This window comes from Prunus persica, chromosome G1 (genome assembly GCF_000346465.2).
Source record: "Prunus persica cultivar Lovell chromosome G1, Prunus_persica_NCBIv2, whole genome shotgun sequence".
In the NCBI taxonomy this organism is placed as follows: domain Eukaryota; kingdom Viridiplantae; phylum Streptophyta; class Magnoliopsida; order Rosales; family Rosaceae; genus Prunus; species Prunus persica.
The window spans coordinates 10,005,568-10,025,134 of record NC_034009.1 but is presented as its reverse complement, the minus strand read 5'-3'; the positions used below and the strand labels follow the sequence as shown (position 1 = coordinate 10,025,134).

Here is a 19,567-nt window from a genome sequence, read left to right as displayed (position 1 = left end):
TAATATTCTCATTCAATCAACTGAAAAATCTAACGTCCTTTTCACATTCTTTTTTCTTCTGTCAAGCCAGAGCAGTCTTTGGCTTGCATTTGGGGTTATGATAAATTGTAGTATTGTATTTGATCAATCTCAATTAATAAAGCAAAAATCATTTAATTATAATACCAAAGGAAAGGGTAGAGAATTTCGAAATATAACAAACTAAGGTCTCAACTTTTTTTATTTATAAATATTATTATTTTAAAATTTAAACTACTATAATTTATGAGAAGAGTATCATCTCGAGTGAAAAGGGCAGAACCAACCGGCTTAACCACGTGTACATTGCGGTCTTTACTTTACAATTTTGACATTGACTTACGAAAAAGAAATATAAAGTATAGACTTGACTTCAACTTGATTAGAGCAGCAAGGTTGGTAAAGGAAATTACTTGAAAAGAGAAGCCATGGAAAGTCTAAATTAGACGACATGATACGTCTAGGAAAGGGATAGGGAGCCAATCACAATACACTATTATATAATCTCTGCAGTTGGATCCTTAAGTGAGGTAAAATATGTAATTAATGATGATACACAAGGCAGAGTTGAAGCAGATATCTATGTGATTAGTCAACAAAAAGAGATAAAGGATGTAACTAATCCTTCTTAAGTTGTTTTAGTTATGAGTTGCTTGCAATGCTTCTTTGAATTTGATCATGAAAAGAGTCCATGTGCATTCAGAATAGACTCTGCTTGTTAGACAGACAAGTTAATTTTAGAACATCCTGTTAGAAATCAAGATATTATTAAGTTAGCACACCCTCATCCTGTTGGAATAGTTGAATTTTTCAAATCAACATCTACTGGAAGCTTTATTTCCTTGACTAAAATATTGCTGTATTTCATTGAAAATCATATTTTCCTTTTCACATGGACAAGAACCATTGGAAAATTATAAACTTGTCTAAATTCCTTTATTAATGAAAGCCATTTTACAAATCTGGCCTTTCCCCATTTACCTATAAATACCACCTCTGGTGCTCACACTTCCTCACACCAATATCAAACATTCTCTTAGCTTCCTCACATCTCAATCTTTCTTTGATCATTTTCTAAGCTCTAAAATCATCACCATGGGTGTCTTCACATACTCAGACGAGTCCACCTCAGTCATCCCCCCACCAAGATTGTTCAAAGCCCTTGTTCTTGAAGCTGACACCCTCATCCCCAAGATTGCTCCCCAATCAGTGAAAAGTGCTGAAATTGTTGAAGGAGATGGAGGTGTTGGAACCATCAAGAAGATTAGCTTTGGTGAAGGTTGGTTTCTGCCATTGCCTCTTCTAAGTTTAACTTGTTTGCCTAATTAATAACATAAATCTTGAAAGTATTAATCTCTTAATTTCTAATTATAATCCTCCTTTTACAGGAAGTCATTACAGCTATGTGAAGCACCGGATCGACGGGCTTGACAAAGATAACTTTGTGTACAGCTACACTTTGGTTGAAGGAGATGCTCTTTCAGACAAGGTTGAGAAAATCAGTTATGAGATTAAGTTGGTGGCATCTGCTGATGGAGGTTCCGTCATAAAGAGCACCAGCAACTACCACACCAAAGGTGATGTTGAGATCAAGGAGGAGGATGTTAAGGCTGGGAAAGAGAAGGCAACTGGTCTGTTCAAGCTTATTGAGAACTACCTTGTGGCCAACCCAGATGCCTACAACTAAAACCTTAAATGAAATATACTGCATGCTCTAGGGGCAACAACTTGTGTCCTACTTTCTCTGTTTATTGAGCAGTGTGTGTGGCCTTTCATTTTATTTTTATTTGTTATCATACCAAAGTAGGTCTTTGACTTTCACTTTGGAGTCATGATTAAAGAGTATGTTGTATTCGATTTCAATTTCAATAAATAAAACATAAATTTTCTATAAATCATTTCATGGTAGTCTCTGCAAATTTGGTCTGCAGTATCTTCTTTCTTCAATTCCGTGAATTTCAATCTTCTCAATTTTGTTGTTTTGACAACCGTATTCTAAACTAGCCTAATTTTTGAAGAGAGAAAACGAACTCGGATACAAAGGAATAGACACATCGCCTTGATCAACCGGTCTAACCCACGTTTGGACTATGGTCTCAACTTAACAGTTTTGAAATAGACATGACTTAATAAAAAGAAATATAAAGTGAGTAAACTTTGACTTCAACTTGATTAGAGCAGTTTGGTAAAATAAATTACTTGAAAAGAGAAGCCATGGAAAGTTTAAATTGGAAGACATGTTACAGTTGGATTGGATCCTTAAGTGAAGTAAAAAATTATAATTAATGGACATTTTGAAGCAGAAGATACAGAACAGAAGGCAGAGTTGAAGCATGGCAGCTCTAACAAAAATATTGTTTCGTCCTTTCTATCCCACTGTGTTAATTATCCAAAATATGATTTGTAACTTTGAAGCATCTAATGATGCAAACAGTCCCACCAAATTTCATGCTTGTCTTTTATGCCCAAAACTGTGAATAATAACATTAGATGTATTTTGGAAATTAGAACTCTGAATATATTCCTTGCACATGTACTTTGGAACTTTCCATTAGATTTTGGACATTCCATGTGCATTCAAGATTATCGCTTGGCATTTAGAACATCCTGTTAGAAATCAAGATATTATTAAGTTTTCTTGGCCAATTATTATATTATTAAGTTAGCACACCAGTTGGAATAAGTTGAATTTTTCAAATCAACTTCTACGGGAGGCTTTATTTTCCTGTTTCCAAATCCCTTGTGCCGCTTGTTTCCTCCTTAGTTTTGTGACATATGGCACACCACGTAACATTATTTTAACTCTGTTAACTCTCTTCAGCCCATTTCGGCTCGGCACAAACTTAGCAGGCTCGTCTTCATCGACATTGAAAATTGACATGTTCGAGTATGGAATCGTACAGCGCTGTTCCCTTCTGATTAGTGCAATTCTGCATTGCAAGAGAATGGAAACAGAGTCGTTGAAACAGGTGTGGCAATCTTTGAGTGCAAGGTCCCCTCTGCATAGTCCCATTCACAAGCAGTTAAAAGTGCTGAAATTGTTGAAGGAGATGGAGGAGTTGGAACCATCAACAAGACTAACTTTGGGGAATGTTTGTTTACTTTCCACCTATATTGTCTGTCTTTCAGACAAAATAGAGAAAATCTCTTACGAGATTAAGTTGGTGGCATCTGCATTCTGCAGTGCAGATGGAGGTTCCATCATAAAGAACACCCGCAGCTACCACACCAAAGGTGATGTTGAGATCAAGGAAGAGCATGTTAAGGCCGGCAAAGAGAAGGTCCATGCTTTGTTCAAGATTATTGAGACCTATCTTGTGGCCAACCCCGATGCCTACAACTAAAATATATACATATATATACTGCATGCTATAGGGGCAACAACATGTGCCCTGCTTTCTCTGTTTATTGAGCGGTGTGGCTTTCAGTTTTTTCTTTTGTATCATACCAAATTAGGCCTTTGGCTTACACTTTGGAGTCATGATTAGCGAATAATGCTGTATTCGATTTCAATATCAATAAATAAAACATGAATTTTATATTTATCATTATATTTATCATTTCATGGTAGTCTTTCTAGATCTAAATTTAGTCTGCAGTATTTATTTTCTCCAGTTTCGTAAATTTCAATCTTTTCTTTACCTAATATAAAGTAAAGATTCGATAAAATTGGAATGATAAGAAGGACACGCATAATTCGAGAAATGGTCTTTTGGTTTGCTCAAGGTTCTTGAGAAGTACCATTTGAGGCAACCTTGATGCCTACAAGTAAAACTATAGAGAAAAGCTATAATTATATTCATAAATTTGACACAAAGACCATAAGTCACAAGAGCTAATAAAAATACCCAAAAAAGATTAATATAAAGAGAAAACACAGTAACCGCACAGGCACATATCCATGAATAAGAAATGACAGGGGCTAACTTTTAGGCCAATTTTTCCAATTGGAAATTTTTTTATTGAAAATTCAACAAAATCTACTTTTTATTTATGATATTTTGACTAAGGCTAACTGTCAGACTGCTTGCAAGTTACGACCACCTTAATAGATTCCAACCCACAGACAACAACCGACATACATATACACACATCGCTATTCATCAATTGAAAAAAATGGGATATAGGCAATCATGGGAGGATATGAGTACCTAAATGAAAGCTACTCAAACAATAATACTCTTTTTTTTAAAGTACAAGCGACAGTCTAAACTAAAGGGAGGGGGTTTCTCACATGTACACACACAACCAAGATGTCATGGGAGTTCCGACTTGAGATCTCTAATTTGCAAATCAAGGTCCTTATCCACTAGACTAGACCCTGTTAACAAACATTGATACTCTTGGAATCTGAATAAAGGGGTCGAAGTTCTAAATGAAAACCCTAATGCCCAAGACCCAATATAATCCACTAGAGGCTACAAAGAGCCTAGATCAAAATGACCCAAATGAAAAAATAGAGCCCACTTGTGCCTCCTTATAAAGGATATATGGATAATGCAAATTAGGGTTATTTACTCAAATGGTCCTTAAACTCATACTTGAGTTGCATTTTGGTCCTTCAACTAAATTATTCATTAAAATGGTCCACCTACTCTTCATTAATCGGGACTTTGGTCCTACCATTACATTCTGTCAATATTGCCGTCAAATATAGGGGTTGGGTTGATGAGATGGGAGTGGGGTTGGGTGGGCTGGTGTATTTTATTTTATTTTGTGGGTTACTTTTTGTTGTTTTATTAATTTTAAAAATAAAGAATTTTTTATTAATTTTTAATCATATATTTTAATTTTTTTAGTTGTCAAAAGTCTTATTTACCCTCACAAATGTAACATGTGCTACTCACATGACTAAATTTAAAAGAAAATGTAATGGTAGGACCAGTGCATCGATTAATAAAGAGTTGGTGGATCATTTGAACAAATAATTTAGTTGAGGTACCAAAATGCAACTAGAGTATAAGTTTGAGGACCATTTAAATAAATAACCCTGCAAATTATGGACACCAAAATTCAATAAAATAATATACAAAAGGCTAGTTGGAGTACATGGGCTACCTTTTTTTTTTTCCTTTTTCTTTTAAGGATTTGAAATCCATTGGGTTATTTAGGTATTAAAAAAAAATTTCAAAAGTTGGATTTGGCTATGCAATAGTGCCTAAAGCAAGGTTAATCCAGATACGTAGAAACACATTGGCAACAACAAGTGTATAAAGTGTATCTCCACTAATAGTCTTATAAGGCTAAAGAAATTTCGGTATAAAAGCGGCAAGTTTGAACATGCCAAACATGAACCGTAGTGCCTAAAACTATCAATACAACTACAACTTTTAAACTCTCATAAGTAGAAAGTACAAGTATAGACTAGAGTCACTAGACTACAAACAAACATCCAACTCACAAAGAGTATATGTAAACAACCCCAAGAGAGAAGGAAGGAACGAGGGGGAGAGGAGGGGTGGAGGGGAGGGGAAGGGTTAGGGTGGAGAAAGAGAGGAGGGGAGAGGGGAGAGTAGGAGGGAAGGGTGGGGAAGGAAAATCATTTGAGTTTCTTGATTTTACTGTTTTGCTTCGTTTTTTATATCAAGCCAAAGCTGTCTTTGTGTTAAGCTATGAGGAGTGTGTATTTATTTGAATTCAATCTTTATAACTAAAAGAAACTTGGCATATCTTTGTAACTTTCCCTAAGTCCTCTATTAATGTCACACGTGTAATGCTCTGTTAAATGACAACGTGGCCAACTTTGATCACAGTGACTTTTGAGCGACTGTGTGAATAGCAGCGAGCATCCCTACTCCTTATCCAATACACGAACCCTTCACTTTCTCTCCTCCCCTCCCTTACTCTTTTGTCTATCCAACACCACCCAAACACTCTTCCATGGCCTCTACTTCACCCTTCGCCCCCGCATTGCCCCCAAATTACCATCTTACTACTCATCCTACACCTGCTGCATCCCGCCCTCTACTAAGCCCCCAGAAACAGATACTGCCGCATAATTCTTACCACGGTGTTAATGCACGAAATTACCACTCTGTGCCTCGTCGGAGAATGACGACGAGGTGCCAAGCGATGGAGGTGTCGGTGGCAGACGGGTCGTCGTCGGCGTCTGGCGGCGGCGGCGGGGAGAATTGGGTACCGGTAGTGCCACTGGCCGCGCTGCCAAGGGGGGAGCGGCGCGTCATAATTCAAGATGGGGAAGCCATACTCTTGCTGTGGTATAAAGATCAGGTCTTTGCTATTGAGAATCGCTCCCCTGCTGAAGGGGCTTATAGCGAAGGCCTTCTCAACGCCAAGCTCACCCAGGCAAGCCAATTAATTACTTTTAATTCAGTTAATTAATTTGTTCCTAATCCTAATTGTTTGTTAACTTATTGATACTGGTTGCATTGCAGGATGGGTGTATAGTTTGCCCATCAACTGATAGCACATTTGATCTGCGCAACGGATCCATTAAGGAGTGGTATCCCAAAAACCCAGTGCTCCGAGTCCTCACACCCGCTTTGAGGACGCTTTACGTCTACCCTGTCAAAACTGATGACCAAAACATTTACATCAGCCTCGGTGCTGCTTCACTCCAATCTGATGCAGCTGCCGAAATTGTCTTCAGTGGCAAGGCTCAACCGGGTTTTACAGCTACTGATGTCAATGTGGATGAGGTATTTTTCTTTTTCTTTTCTTGTTCTTTAAGAAACTAGACATTGAAAAAATGTACGTGGCTTGGCTTTGTGCATGTGTCAAACTGTGATTTGCTGACGATGATTTGCTCAATTCGTGGTGACGTGCTAAATTGTTAATTCAGGTGAAAATGGTGGTTGATGACGGTCTAGATGTGGCGTTTGGTTTCACCGCGAGGAACGAAATCATAAATGGGAAGGCAGCTGTGATTGGGTTCCTATTGTTGTTAGATTTTGAACTCTTGACTGGTAAAGGTCTTCTCAAGGGAACTGGCTTCTTGGACTTTATTTACTCTGTATCAAATGCTTTGCAGTAAACATTTCCAATGTTTCTCCAAAATGAACCAAAAGTTATATGCAATACTCAACCCAAGCAAGCAAAAGTGGGTGTTTTTATGAGTCATAATATATAATTAATTTGATGTTAAAGCTCATTTCATTTGTAATTTTGGATATCTATATAAGCGTATATGTTTGTAGATCTTCTGAGAAGTAGACCATTTTAGATCATTCTTTAGGTTTTGCATTCCCTCTGTCTAAATCACCTGTAATATATAAGAGAATTTACATGCAAAGCATATCCTTTGAAATTGAATCATGAAAGGCATATGTGCTACATGTTTATACATCTTCTGTGCTCCGCAGATGTATTCTGTAACCTCTGTTTATTGTAAAGTTGGAATGCTTTCTTTAGTCTTGCAACCTAACTCTCCAGTATTTGTGCAACAAAACTTGGCATTGATTTTGTTTTTCTTTCAAGTTTTTATCTATTTACTTACAATTTATTTATTTCAAGGGATTATGAAGTATTTCCAACTGGACTTTGTATCGATGAACTGAAGTTTAGCTCAAATGGCTAAGAAGTAGGAAGTTTATGTACCTAGTCATGAGTTTTTCTTTTATAATATTTTTGAATTTGAATTTGAAATATAAAATTTAATTTCAGTTCAAGCACTAGGTTTTCTCTCAAATTATTCCACCTTGTACTTTTCAATTGTTGGTATTTTGTTAGTTCTTCTTGCCCTTCTCCGTTACCTACCCTACTTAGATATACAATTAATAGTTCGTTTGTCTGGCTTTTATGTATTGGTAGATGGGGAAACAATTGTACTTTTCCAGATCTAGTCCAGACTTTATTTTGGAATGGATCTTGGTTTTTGCTTCAACCAGTCCTAAATTGGCTCTGGTTTTCGGTTATTAATGGAGGGTTGTGGTTTTTTGGCTTACTAGTCTTTTGTGTAATCTGTTTTATCTGAGGCGTACTTGCTTTTGTGTTAGTCTTTCTCTTCATGATTTCGAGCAAAGGGTCTGTATTCTAGAGATGGTTTCTTGCATGCTCTTCTCACTGATTAATCTTTCTTATGGATGGAATTTCTGGCTGCTTTCCTTTGTTCTGACATCTGACATCTTTTATTTCTTGGATTTGGTCTGTTGATTGATTTATACTTTCCTTTGTGTCTACTTGCAATGGTAAAATCAGGTATGTTCCTCTGTCTTATTTTCTTATCTCATTCGGTTTTTTGTATATACATATATTCTCAATGTTGGACAACCATGTTATTACCATAAATATAAATCCTTGTGCTTTGTTCTTCTTATCTGGTTATGTACCACTTTGGTATATTTTGATACTTGATGGGTTTTTTACTGTCAAAGTAATCACGGTAATGTTGTGTGTTGTTTGGTTTTAATCTACTGGATTCTTTTTTCTAATATTCTCACTAGTTCTTAAGGGTAACAAAACTACTTTTATCTTTTCACTTTCTTTTGTTAGGCGTAGAACTCTTTTGCTTTTCATTTATCTATCTTATCTAAATAGGTTCATACATTATATCTGTATCTATGTCTGCGTTGTTTGCTGTTAAGTTCCATCTTCCTATCACTGTTGAACACTACTTGAATGCTCTTTTTATGGTTTTTGTTGATTATCCACCTATGTCCAATCTTGATAATGCTGGTGCAGTAATGGTATTTGCCATGAAAACTGCTGGAATTCCAGTCAATTCAATAATCCCCCATGGGTCATCTGGAACTATTGACAATCATTCACCTCATATTGTGGATATTTTTAATAATAATGATCCTGATCAGTTTCAAAGCCCTGCTGGGTACCATCTTTCTACTTGTGGAATTGTAGAGGTTGCTCTCGGCCATGTTTTTTTCAGTTTGTTAAAAGTCTAAAAACTTCCCGTAGTCCTGATATTTTGTGTTTTGTGGAAACTCGTTCTGTTTCCTCTACTTTAGAAAGGAAGCTTATACAGTTAGGTTATAATCCAGTCGTTCAGGCTCCTAGTGAAATAAGCGAAACGAGTTTCTATTTGGGCTTCCGTTGTGGTTTTAAGCTATGATGTTACTTTATGAGAGATGTGAACAGTAAATATGTAATGTTACTTTTACCTGTACAGTTGAGGTCTCTCTAATCACACAGAGGCTACCCTGCTTCAAAATCAGCCCATCAATCATAAATCTTCTACCTAATCAAAGATCCAATTGCTGGGATTATACATTATTGTATTGTAAAGACTAGTAATTGATTTTTTGCTTCATTTATTGAGAATCAAATCAAATACAAACATTACAAATTATCATAGCCTCAGGTGCAAGCCAAAGCAGCTCTGGCTTGATACACCAGAAAAAAGAAAAGGAAAATGAAAGCCACACCAATGAGAGAGAAAGCACATGCAGTATATATTCATTTTAAGGTTTTAGTTGCAGGCATCAGGGTTGGCCACAAGGTAGTTCTCAATAAGCTTGAACAGACCAGTTGCCTTCTCTTTCCCAGCCTTAACATCCTCCTCCTTGATCTCAACATCACCTTTGGTGTGGTAGTTGCTGGTGCTCTTTATGACGGAACCTCCATCAGCAGATGCCACCAACTTAATCTCATAACTGATTTTCTCAACCTTGTCTGAAAGAGCATCTCCTTCAACCAAACTGTAGTTGTACACAAAGTTATCTTTGTCAAGCCCGTCGATCTGGTGCTTCACATAGCTGTAATGACTTCCTGTAAAATGAGGATTATAATTAGAAATTAAGAGATTAATGCTTTCAAGATTTATGTTATTAATTAGGCAAACAAGTTAAACTTAGAAGAGGCAATGGCAGAAACCAACCTTCACCAAAGCTAATCTTCTTGATGGTTCCAACACCTCCATCTCCTTCAACAATTTCAGCACTTTTCACTGATTGGGGAGCAATCTTGGGGATGAGGGTGTCAGCTTCAAGAACAAGGGCTTTGAACAATCTTGGTGGGGGGATGACTGAGGTGGACTCGTCTGAGTATGTGAAGACACCCATGGTGATGATTTTAGAGCTTAGAAAATGATCAAAGAAAGATTGAGATGTGAGGAAGCTAAGAGAATGTTTGATATTGGTGTGAGGAAGTGAGAGCACCAGAGGTGGTATTTATAGGGTAGGGGGAAGGGTATATGTGTAAAGTAGCTCCCATATATAGACAATTTTAATTTTTTTTTTAGCGGTGGTTGTACATGTGAAAAGGAAAAATATAATTCCCAATTTCAATCAATATTTTAGTCAAAGAAATTACGCCACCACTAAAAGTTTATTTGGAAAATTCAACTTATTCCAACTGGTGTGCTAACTTAATAATATTCTAATTGACCAATAGGATGTTCCAAAATTAACATGTCTATCTACATGCATAGTCGACTCCGAATGCCAACTATTATATAGAATGCACATGTGGAATGTTCCTGTGATCAGAGTATTACAAAAAATTTTTAATACAAGCAATATTTCGGAGAGGGGGGAATCGAACGTAAGACCTCAAATGCAAGAATAAATACTCTTAATTATTTTAGCTATAAGTACTCTCGCATGATATTGCAATTCACTGTTGAAAATCAACACCAATTATGTTCCAAAATACATAAGCGAGGAATAAAGCCAGAGTTCTGAATGCTCAATGTCCGGACAAAAAGAGAAGGAGAAAGGAAATAGATGCTCAGCATTATTTTTGACATAAAAGACAACCTTCAAAGTTGGCGGGACTCATAATTTGGATAATTAACAGAGTGGGGAAAAAAGACAAAACAAAAATAGCAGAATCGGTACTGTTTTCGGTGCAATTTGATAAGAATATCATCATATTTAAAAAAGTGAGCTGATTTTCCCGTTTTTCTTTTCTTAACTTACACTCTCTTTTACTTTTTAATACTTTTTATTCAATTTTGTTATTTCTCTTTCTTATTCTATCCTTATCCTACATTAATTTCTTTTTTACTTCACTTTTATGTTATTTCTTTTTCTTTATACTTATTTTTGGGTAAAAGTCACTTTTGGTCCCCGTAGTTTGGCGCTTCAACCACTTTTGACCCTGTAGTTTTAATTCGGTCAATTTTGACCCTGTAGTTTCGTATTTGTTGCAATTTAAGGACAAATTAGTATTCCTGTCAATTTCTTTGACGGTGCATAGGGCAATTTTGTCTACCCAAAATCCTTGAGCATAAAAGATCTTCTGAAACTCCCCTAATTTCATATTAGGGCTTGAAATTGGTTATTTGGGTTTAGGGTTCTTCAAAAATTGGGATTAGTGGTTGAATTTTGAGCCCTAATATGACATTGGGAGAATTTCAGACAAGCTTTTACGCTTAACGGTTTTGTGTTGACGAAATTGCCCCTTGCATCATGAAAGAAATTAACAAGAATGCTAACATATCCTTAAATTGTTACAAATACGAAACTACAATGGCAAAATTGATAGAATTGAAACTATAGGATCAAAAGTGGTTGAAGTACTAAACTACAGGACCAAAAGTGACTTTTGGCCATTTTTCAACTTACACTCCATTTTCAGTATTAAAGGGAAAAATAATAATTTATTACTCGATTAAAGGAAAAAAAATACTAAAAATGGAGTACAAGCTGGAAAATTAAGTATAAAGGAAAAGAACTAATATAAAAGTGAAGTAAAAAGAAATTAGTGCAAGGTAAAGATAGAATAGGAAAGAGAAAGAACAAAATTGATTAAAAAGTATTTAAAAAAAAAGTTAGTGTAAGTGGAGAAAAGGAGAGTGGGGAAATCAAATCCCTAAAAAAAACTTAATTTGCCTCACTTTGTTACAAGAATAAAACCCTATTTGTAATGTATTAACTAATTACATTAATGATTGAGTTAATGTGGATAAACGAAGCATCTTCAATAATTTCTTCAAACTAAATTCTTTAAATTGTGGTTTGTTGACTTACGTGGTAATTTGAAGGGTAAAATTTGCTACTTTACTATTTTGTATCACTATCAACCTCTTCAATTTTATTAATTTCAATGTTTGACTTTTCTTTTTCTATTTAATCAAACACTAATATTATATTCAATTTAATAATACCAACTTAATATTTAAATAATAATTCATTATTGTTAACTCAATCTCATGTAGGCTTTTAACATTCCAATACAGCTTTTGTTGTTTCAAAGCTTAATAAATATGTTGCAGAGTGAAGGAAGAGTACTAGATTTGGTGAGTGGGTTTGACAGGACTGTTAAAGAAGGTTTTTTTGATGTGGCTTACTTATTTTAGTGTCCTAAAGTCTTTGAAAAAGCTGTTGGAGATGCTCTTCTCCAATAGTAGTAGCAAACTAAACTTTTCAAATTAAAGTTTGTTGACTTATGTGGTAATTTGAAAAGGTTTATTTGCTACTTTATAATTTATGCCATATCAGACTCTTCAAATTCAATTAATGCAATGTTATGAAAAAGAATGAAAAATATGAAAATATGTGAAGAATTTCTATGTATTTATTATCTGGAAAAAAAAATGCATGTTTTAATATTTTCAAGGTAGGTTTTATTTTTCCAAAGTAAAATTAATTTTTGAATCAAAGTCAACTTACCAATCCTGAAAATAGAGGAAAGAGGTTGCAACTTTGATGATTGACTTTGATAAGGTTGTTGGAGAGGGTTTTGATGATGTGGATCACCTATTTTAGCATTCTAAAGTTGTTAGAGAGAATTTTGATGATGTGGCTCACTTATTTTAGCATTCTGGAGTTGTTAAAGAGCCTATTAAAGATGCTCTTACAAAATGTATCAAATAACCCCTCATTATACAGTCTCTCTAGTATTATATAGAAAATAAGTGGGCTCTCCACTTTGGGCTTCTATGTGGTCAATACGAAACGAGCTTCTGTTTGTGGTTTCATTGTGGGCTTAAGCTTGGCACAATAGTGTGGCAAACCACACAAAAGTATTATATATTTTACAAATATAGAAATTATAAAACCCATATGTTTAATTATATTTGTTTTTGTCAAAGTTGGGAAGGGGGAGGGGGAGGGGGGAATTTTTCATACACACTACCAAATAACTATGAGGATTCGAATATGAGACCACTATGTTATGTTGCCTATTTAGATTGGTGCACTAGATACTAAGTTATATCCGGTTTTGATAATAAGAGTTTAAATTAGGTTATACCTTGAGGCCCGAAACCTTGTGGACTAAGGAAAGGTTTTAAAGCCTAAGGGGTTCTATTAATTTCCTTTTTTGTGTGAATCGTTGCTTGGTGGGCTTAGAAGATTAGTCAAGTCGGCCCTCGGTGATGAGTAGAGACAACTTGACATAGCCCTATATAAGCTTAAGGTCTTGCTCTCGTTAGACACGTTATCTAACCCTAATCTCATCATAAAGAGAGAGTTGAAACAGATTTTGAGAGAGAGCAGAGGTCGTGTACTCAAGAAAGATGGCGTTAGGTATGTCTTTACGTATTTCAGATTGTGTGAAAGATCTTGAACATGTATATAAAGAAATCTAACACACTAATCTGCAAATTAAGGCCTTTTTTCAATGGGCTAGACCTCATTGGCATGTATAATTATATTTTCATTCTATAAGAGATGTGATAAGTAAATACGATACGTGTAATTTAGCCTGGTGTATACGTCTTGTAGACTTGAGTCCTCTCTAATCATACAGAGGATGCTCTGCTTCAACATCAGCCATCTGCACCATTTTCTGCTTCAAATGTCCATTAATCATAAATCTTCTACCTCATCAAAGACCCCACAATGCAGGAATTATACATTATTGTATTGTGCTTTGTCTCCCTATCACTTTCACAAACATGTCATCCAATTTAGACTTTCAATCGCTTCTCTTCTCAAGTAATCTCTTCTACCAAATTTGCTGTTCTAATCAAATTGAAGTCAAGTCCACACACTTCATATTTCTTATGGTAAGTCAAGTCCACACACCACGAGGTTTATTATTCTTTGAAACTCACTCTGCTGCCCATTTGTTATCAATCAAATCTTCTGACTTTGCAAAGCCATTTGTGGCCAACATTTAATTAAACAGAAATGGAATTTCTCTTATTTTGAGTGCTACAATGTATTTTCTGTATTCTTTTATATTGTTCCCCAAAGGTATTTAACAAAGAACAAAATAAATATTCAAGCAGATATGCTCTTCTGCTTTTATTGTATATCCTTGTCTAACTGCAGACCAAATTTGTAAAGACCAGCAACTGATTTTTGCTTTATTTATTGAGAATCAAATCAAATACACACATTACAATTTATCATAGACTTAGGTGCAAGCCAAAGCAGCTCTGGGTTGATACACAAGAAAAAGAAAAGGAAAAAATGAAAGCCACACCAATATAATGACAGAGAAAGCACATCATGCAGTATATATTCATTTAAGGTTTTAGTTGTAGGCATCTGGGTTGGCCACAAGGTAGTTCTCAATAAGCTTGAACAGACCAGTTGCCTTCTCTTTGCCAGCCTTAACATCCTCTTCCTTGATCTCAACATCACCTTTGGTGTGGTAGTTGCTGGTGCTCTTTATGATGGAACCTCCATCAGCAGATGCCACCAACTTAATCTCATAAGTGATTTTCTCAACCTTGTCTGAAAGAGCATCTCCTTCAACCAAAGTGTAGTTGTACACAAAGTTATCTTTGTCAAGCCCGTCGATCCGGTGCTTCACATAGCTGTAATGACTTCCTGTAAAATGAAGATTTGATTAGAATTTTAGAGCTTACTGCTTTCAAGATTTATGTTAATCAAGCAAACAAGTTAGACTTGGAAGAGGCAGTGGAAGAAACCAACCTTCACCAAAGCTAATCTTCTTGATGGTTCCAACACCTCCATCTCCTTCAACAATTTCAGCACTTTTAACTGATTGGGGAGCAATCTTGGGGATGAGGGTGTCCGCTTCAAGAACAAGGGCTTTGAACAATCTTGGTGGGGGGATGACTGAGGTGGACTCGTCTGAGTATGTGAAGACACCCATGGTGATGATTTTAGAGCTTAGAAAATGATCAAAGAAGATGAAAGTGTGAAAGGATTAGATGATTGGCAGGGATGATATTTGATGCTTGAAAATGTGAGCACTGGATGTGCTATTTATAGATGGAAGCATATGGTCATGGTGTTAGAAATTTCCCCTGTAGATTAAAGTTTTCAATGAATGTCCCTATTGGAAAAGGGGGCTAGAATTTTCAATTTCATTGACTTACTGTTCAAGTCTAAGAAGCCGCCTCAAATAGCTAATCTTAATAACCCAATTAGTCCAGCCAACCAGAGTTGCTAACCTCAATTAAGTACTTGGAGTACTTGATGGCAGATACATTATACATAACATAATTATTTAACTAATAAGGTCAATTTGTACATCTTATAGACTGATAAAGTCTTAGTTTGTGGGATGAATGAAGATGAACATCTGATCTGATAGGCTTAAACATATGTTGTTACACTGGTTTTCTAATACTTTTCCACTCACTCATGCAGCCTAAGTACAAGATTGATTAATTGCTAAGAGCACTTCCACCCATCACTTTTTGCCATGGCAAAATGGGGCTTAGGCTCCAAAAACAACTTACAACCATTACCTTTTGCCATGGAAAAAAATGGGCCCATAAAACTGGGCAAGCCCAAAGGCAAGACTTGCCTGAGTTGCTGACGTCAGCGACCAATTTAAATACCAAAAAAATTGGGAAAGAAAGGGAAAAAAATTCATAATTTTTTTTTTATATATAAATACCTAACCATGTTCTTCACTTTCTATACCAAAATTCATACAAATTTCTCTCCTAATATCTCATGTGAATAGTGATTATCCTTGGATTGCCATGGCAATAGGTGGGAGGGAATGCATCAAAAAAAATTGCTAGGATAGTCACTATTCATGTGAATAGTGTCTGCCTTTACTTGCTCTTGCTCTTTGTCATGGCACAGTAGGTGAAATTGCTCTAAGTATGCTTTTAGTCTGGCATATATTCAATATGTCATGGAAGACATTTGCAACATCAGTAAATGTTCCTTAGTCTGGTTGTGAAGTAGATTTTTGCAGTGAATCTAGGCAGAAATTTACTGCACCTCATATCCAAACCTTATAAAATTGAAAAAACAGTATCAATAAAAAAAGAAAATAAGCCAATGTTGACTAGAAAATAAAATAAAAAATAAAAAAATAAAGCCGATGTTGACTGCCAGCCAGTTGCCATTGTGGAGGAAAAAAATGATTCCTCACGGATTCAGAAACAACAGCTGATGTAGTTAACTTTCATGACCGACCATTTGTTTATTGAAAATTCAAATTATAATTGGAAGACCATCTAGAACCCGACCCCATATAGTACACAGTCTAGAACCAATTGGCTTGTAAATTAATTCGTCTCTGGGAGCTTTCCTTGACCGTTTTGGACATATCCTAATACAATTTTATTAGCAACTTGCATAAACTGGTTAACAATGTACAAGGACAGCTATTCACACACCAAATGGGAACCTTCAACTCAGTTCATGCTCTTAGATGTGATCGATAAATATCACCTTCAGCATCCTCATTCTTCAACTCACAACCTCCTTGTAGTTCAACTATTCTCTTATTCCTTTAAACTTTTCCTTTGATCAGTTTCCCAAGTAAAAAACTCATCATCATCATGGGCGTTTTCACATATGAAACAGAGTTCACCTCTGTCATCCCACCAGCAAGGTTGTTCAAGGCTTTCATCCTCGACGCCGATACCCTCATCCCCAAGATTGCTCCATCTGCAGTCAAAGGTGCTGAAATTGTTGAAGGCGATGGAGGCGTTGGAACCATCAAGAAAATTACGTTTGGTGAAGGTTAGCTAGTTGACCCCTTATTCTCTGTATATGTTCACATTTTTTTTGACACTTAGATGAACTCAAAGAATTTTACTAATTTATGTTTTAATCCATTTGCAGGCAGCCAATTCGGGTTTGTGAAGCACAGGGTCGATGGGATTGACAAGGACAAGTTTTCTTACAGCTACACTTTGATTGAAGGAGATGCCTTGTCTGACGTAATCGAGAAGATCGCTTATGAGACCAAGTTGGTGGCATCCCCCAACGGAGGATCCATCATCAAGACCACCAGCCACTACCATGCCAAGGGAGATGTGGTGATCAAGGAGGAGCAAGTTAAGGCTGGCAAAGCAAAGGCTTCCGGTCTCTTCAAGCTTGTTGAAGACTACCTAACGGCCAACCCTGATGCCTACAACTAAAACCAAACTTGTTTATATTTGTAATTTGGGTTCTACCAGTTTCATTGTCAGTTAAAGGTGTGGGTTTGCCTTGGACTTGGTACATCAAGTGTCTCTTTGTCCAGTTGTTCATGATATATGTCACACTTTGTTTTAATATATATATTTTATAATAAAGTCAATATGTTCCAGTTGAAATCACATTAAAAGATTGAATTGTTGTATTTTACATGAAATATTGAAGGTTGAAAGTTGATCTGGTACTCAATTATGTAACTTTGAACTATTGATCATATTGTTAATATTGTACGGTTTATTTGATCATACCACTGAATCCAGTGTTGACTGCCAGTTGTAAACGAGGTCTTGAAACCCAAAATTAGATAAACAAAACAGGAAAGAAAAAAACTTCAGCTACAAAGGGTATAAGCACCCCAAAGAAAAATTGTGACCTTGAGCACCAATTGAGAGACTTTTAACAGCTCATGAAGTGCTTAGAGCATGTTTAATGGGACTGATCTGGCCTCAAAAGAAAACAGACACTTTCTAATGCATGCATAAGGTAAGATAAGGCTATCTTCAGCCGTGGGCTACAGGCCAAATACTAAATTAATGCAAAATTCATCTTCAGTTATAGGCTAAAAAAAATTTAGCCAAATTTAGAGGGCCACATTTAGGCATTTAGCCCTCCAACCAGGCCACTTGTAGTCCAACTATAGCTCAGGCCAAATTTTTTGTTGGCCCAACGCATGTGCTTTTTAAGAAGAGAAAGTATTACGCATGGGCATGAGCATGGAACATCTTGTGCAACTGCAAATCCAAAGGCTAATATTAAAGGTGCATTGTTGTCAGCTAGTCGTTAATTTTTTTATTTTTTATTTTAACCTTTTTAAATGTATTTAAATTCATTCTTTTTTTAAAATATATATTTAAAAAATTGGTTCTGACACGTTACCTTCTTTTTTTTTCCCTTCCCTTTTTTACATTTTAAATGTATATAAAATTCTTTTTTAAAAAAAATTATAAACCCTTTTGAAATGCAGCCTTTTTTTTTTCTTTTCAAAATTGCCTTTGGCTTTATTATTATTATTTTTTAAAAACCTAAAAGATGTCAATAAATACTTCAAAAAATTTCCCACATTTCTTACAAATGCTATCACATTCTCTACTTTTTTTTGGTCAAATATCACATTCTCTACTTATTCACAACTTTCCACACTCTTTCTTTTTGTCAAATATTTTCCATACTCGCAAAAGACCCACTAGTGTAGTGGTTTTGAGTATTTACTCCCTCAGGTGAGGTCTTGGGTTCGAGTCCTAGCATTTGTGTAGTGTGTGTAAGTTTAGTGTGTAAGATTCTTTCAGGATAAGACGTGCCATATGGACACAAAATCTTACCTTGTTAAATGCTTATCAACGTACACGTCATATATGGAATTTTTTTTTTTTTGGTAAATACCACGAGGTGTCCCCACACTCAAAAGGTGGGATTAATCTCTGCTCGAGGTTTGGCTTGCCCCTGGCTACAGAGTGCTTCTAACAGGTTTCGAACTCCTGCCATTGAGATATCAGGTAGCTCGGCAGCTGGAGGTAGTAGTTTGCCAATCGCACCACACCTTGTGGTTGTCATATATGGAATATTATCTCTAAATAGCAGTTTAATTAAATTAGACAATACATAGTTGTGGAATTCGTCAATATTAGGGGTGAATTCGTAATTTCATTTTTAAAAGAGAAAATAACAAATTAAAAAAATTAAAAATAACAAAAATAACAAATAACCCCCACCCAAACCACGCCCCCTGGCGGCGCCCCCTCTGCTCTGTCTCTGTCTCCGATTCCTCCCCCACCCAACCCCCGACAGGCTTTGCCAACAGACCGTACACCCAATCTGCAAACCAAGACCCAGACCCAAGCCAACAGACCTTTTTAATCAATTTCTCCCTTCCTCACACACCATTTCTGCACAGATTAAGACTAATCCAATCGTTGATCTCTTACATGAAAGCTAAAAACATAGCTAAATATCAGAAGCCATCACAAAATCAAGAATAGCTACACTTGTATTTTTAAAACTGAGCAATCCTTGTTTTGCAGCATGCTTATGAATTTCTATTTGCTTTCAAAGCACAGCCAATCGAATTCGAAATCCAAAAAACGTCATACAAGGTGAGAAACAGACCAATAAACAACAGCTCCACAGCGAGCACATCGGCGCCATCGATCGCGAGATCAAGAACAGGGTGCGAATCGAGGGTTTAGGGTACAGCCGCGCGGCTTCGAGTTGGCCTCAATCGCAGGCCTGAAATCGTCATTTCTAATATTAAAGAGTATAGCCGCACGGCTATACTATTTAAATATATTCGAATATTTTAAAAGTATAGCCGAGTGGCTATACTCTTT

General features: G+C 36.1%; 6 protein-coding genes across 6 annotated transcripts; 4 read left to right on the top strand and 2 right to left on the bottom strand.

The window, feature by feature from the left end:
• LOC18790976 (major allergen Pru ar 1) lies at positions 1,015–1,916 on the top strand. The gene is made up of 2 exons (XM_007223565.2): positions 1,015–1,297; positions 1,407–1,916. Exons 1-2 carry the CDS (start codon positions 1,114–1,116, stop codon positions 1,703–1,705), a joined length of 483 nt encoding a protein of 160 aa, XP_007223627.1. The 5' UTR covers positions 1,015–1,113; the 3' UTR covers positions 1,706–1,916.
• Positions 2,869–3,601, top strand: LOC18792124. Its single transcript, XM_007224505.2, has one exon. The coding sequence runs from the start codon at positions 2,898–2,900 to the stop codon at positions 3,360–3,362; it is 465 nt and encodes a 154-aa protein (XP_007224567.2). The 5' UTR covers positions 2,869–2,897; the 3' UTR covers positions 3,363–3,601.
• Positions 5,769–7,323, top strand: LOC18792330. Its single transcript, XM_007225689.2, has 3 exons — positions 5,769–6,324; positions 6,414–6,677; positions 6,821–7,323. The coding sequence occupies exons 1-3, from the start codon at positions 5,899–5,901 to the stop codon at positions 7,010–7,012; spliced, it is 882 nt and encodes a 293-aa protein (XP_007225751.1). The 5' UTR covers positions 5,769–5,898; the 3' UTR covers positions 7,013–7,323.
• Positions 9,205–10,081, bottom strand: LOC18790061 (major allergen Pru ar 1). The gene is made up of 2 exons (XM_007225911.2): positions 9,809–10,081; positions 9,205–9,699 (listed from the first exon to the last, which is right to left on the bottom strand). Exons 1-2 carry the CDS (start codon positions 9,990–9,992, stop codon positions 9,401–9,403), a joined length of 483 nt encoding a protein of 160 aa, XP_007225973.1. The 5' UTR covers positions 9,993–10,081; the 3' UTR covers positions 9,205–9,400.
• On the bottom strand, positions 14,160–15,048 carry LOC18790057 (major allergen Pru ar 1). Its single transcript, XM_007223572.2, has 2 exons — positions 14,763–15,048; positions 14,160–14,657 (listed from the first exon to the last, which is right to left on the bottom strand). Exons 1-2 carry the CDS (start codon positions 14,944–14,946, stop codon positions 14,359–14,361), a joined length of 483 nt encoding a protein of 160 aa, XP_007223634.1. The 5' UTR covers positions 14,947–15,048; the 3' UTR covers positions 14,160–14,358.
• On the top strand, positions 16,426–17,440 carry LOC18790066 (major allergen Pru ar 1). The gene is made up of 2 exons (XM_007223566.2): positions 16,426–16,784; positions 16,887–17,440. The coding sequence occupies exons 1-2, from the start codon at positions 16,601–16,603 to the stop codon at positions 17,183–17,185; spliced, it is 483 nt and encodes a 160-aa protein (XP_007223628.1). The 5' UTR covers positions 16,426–16,600; the 3' UTR covers positions 17,186–17,440.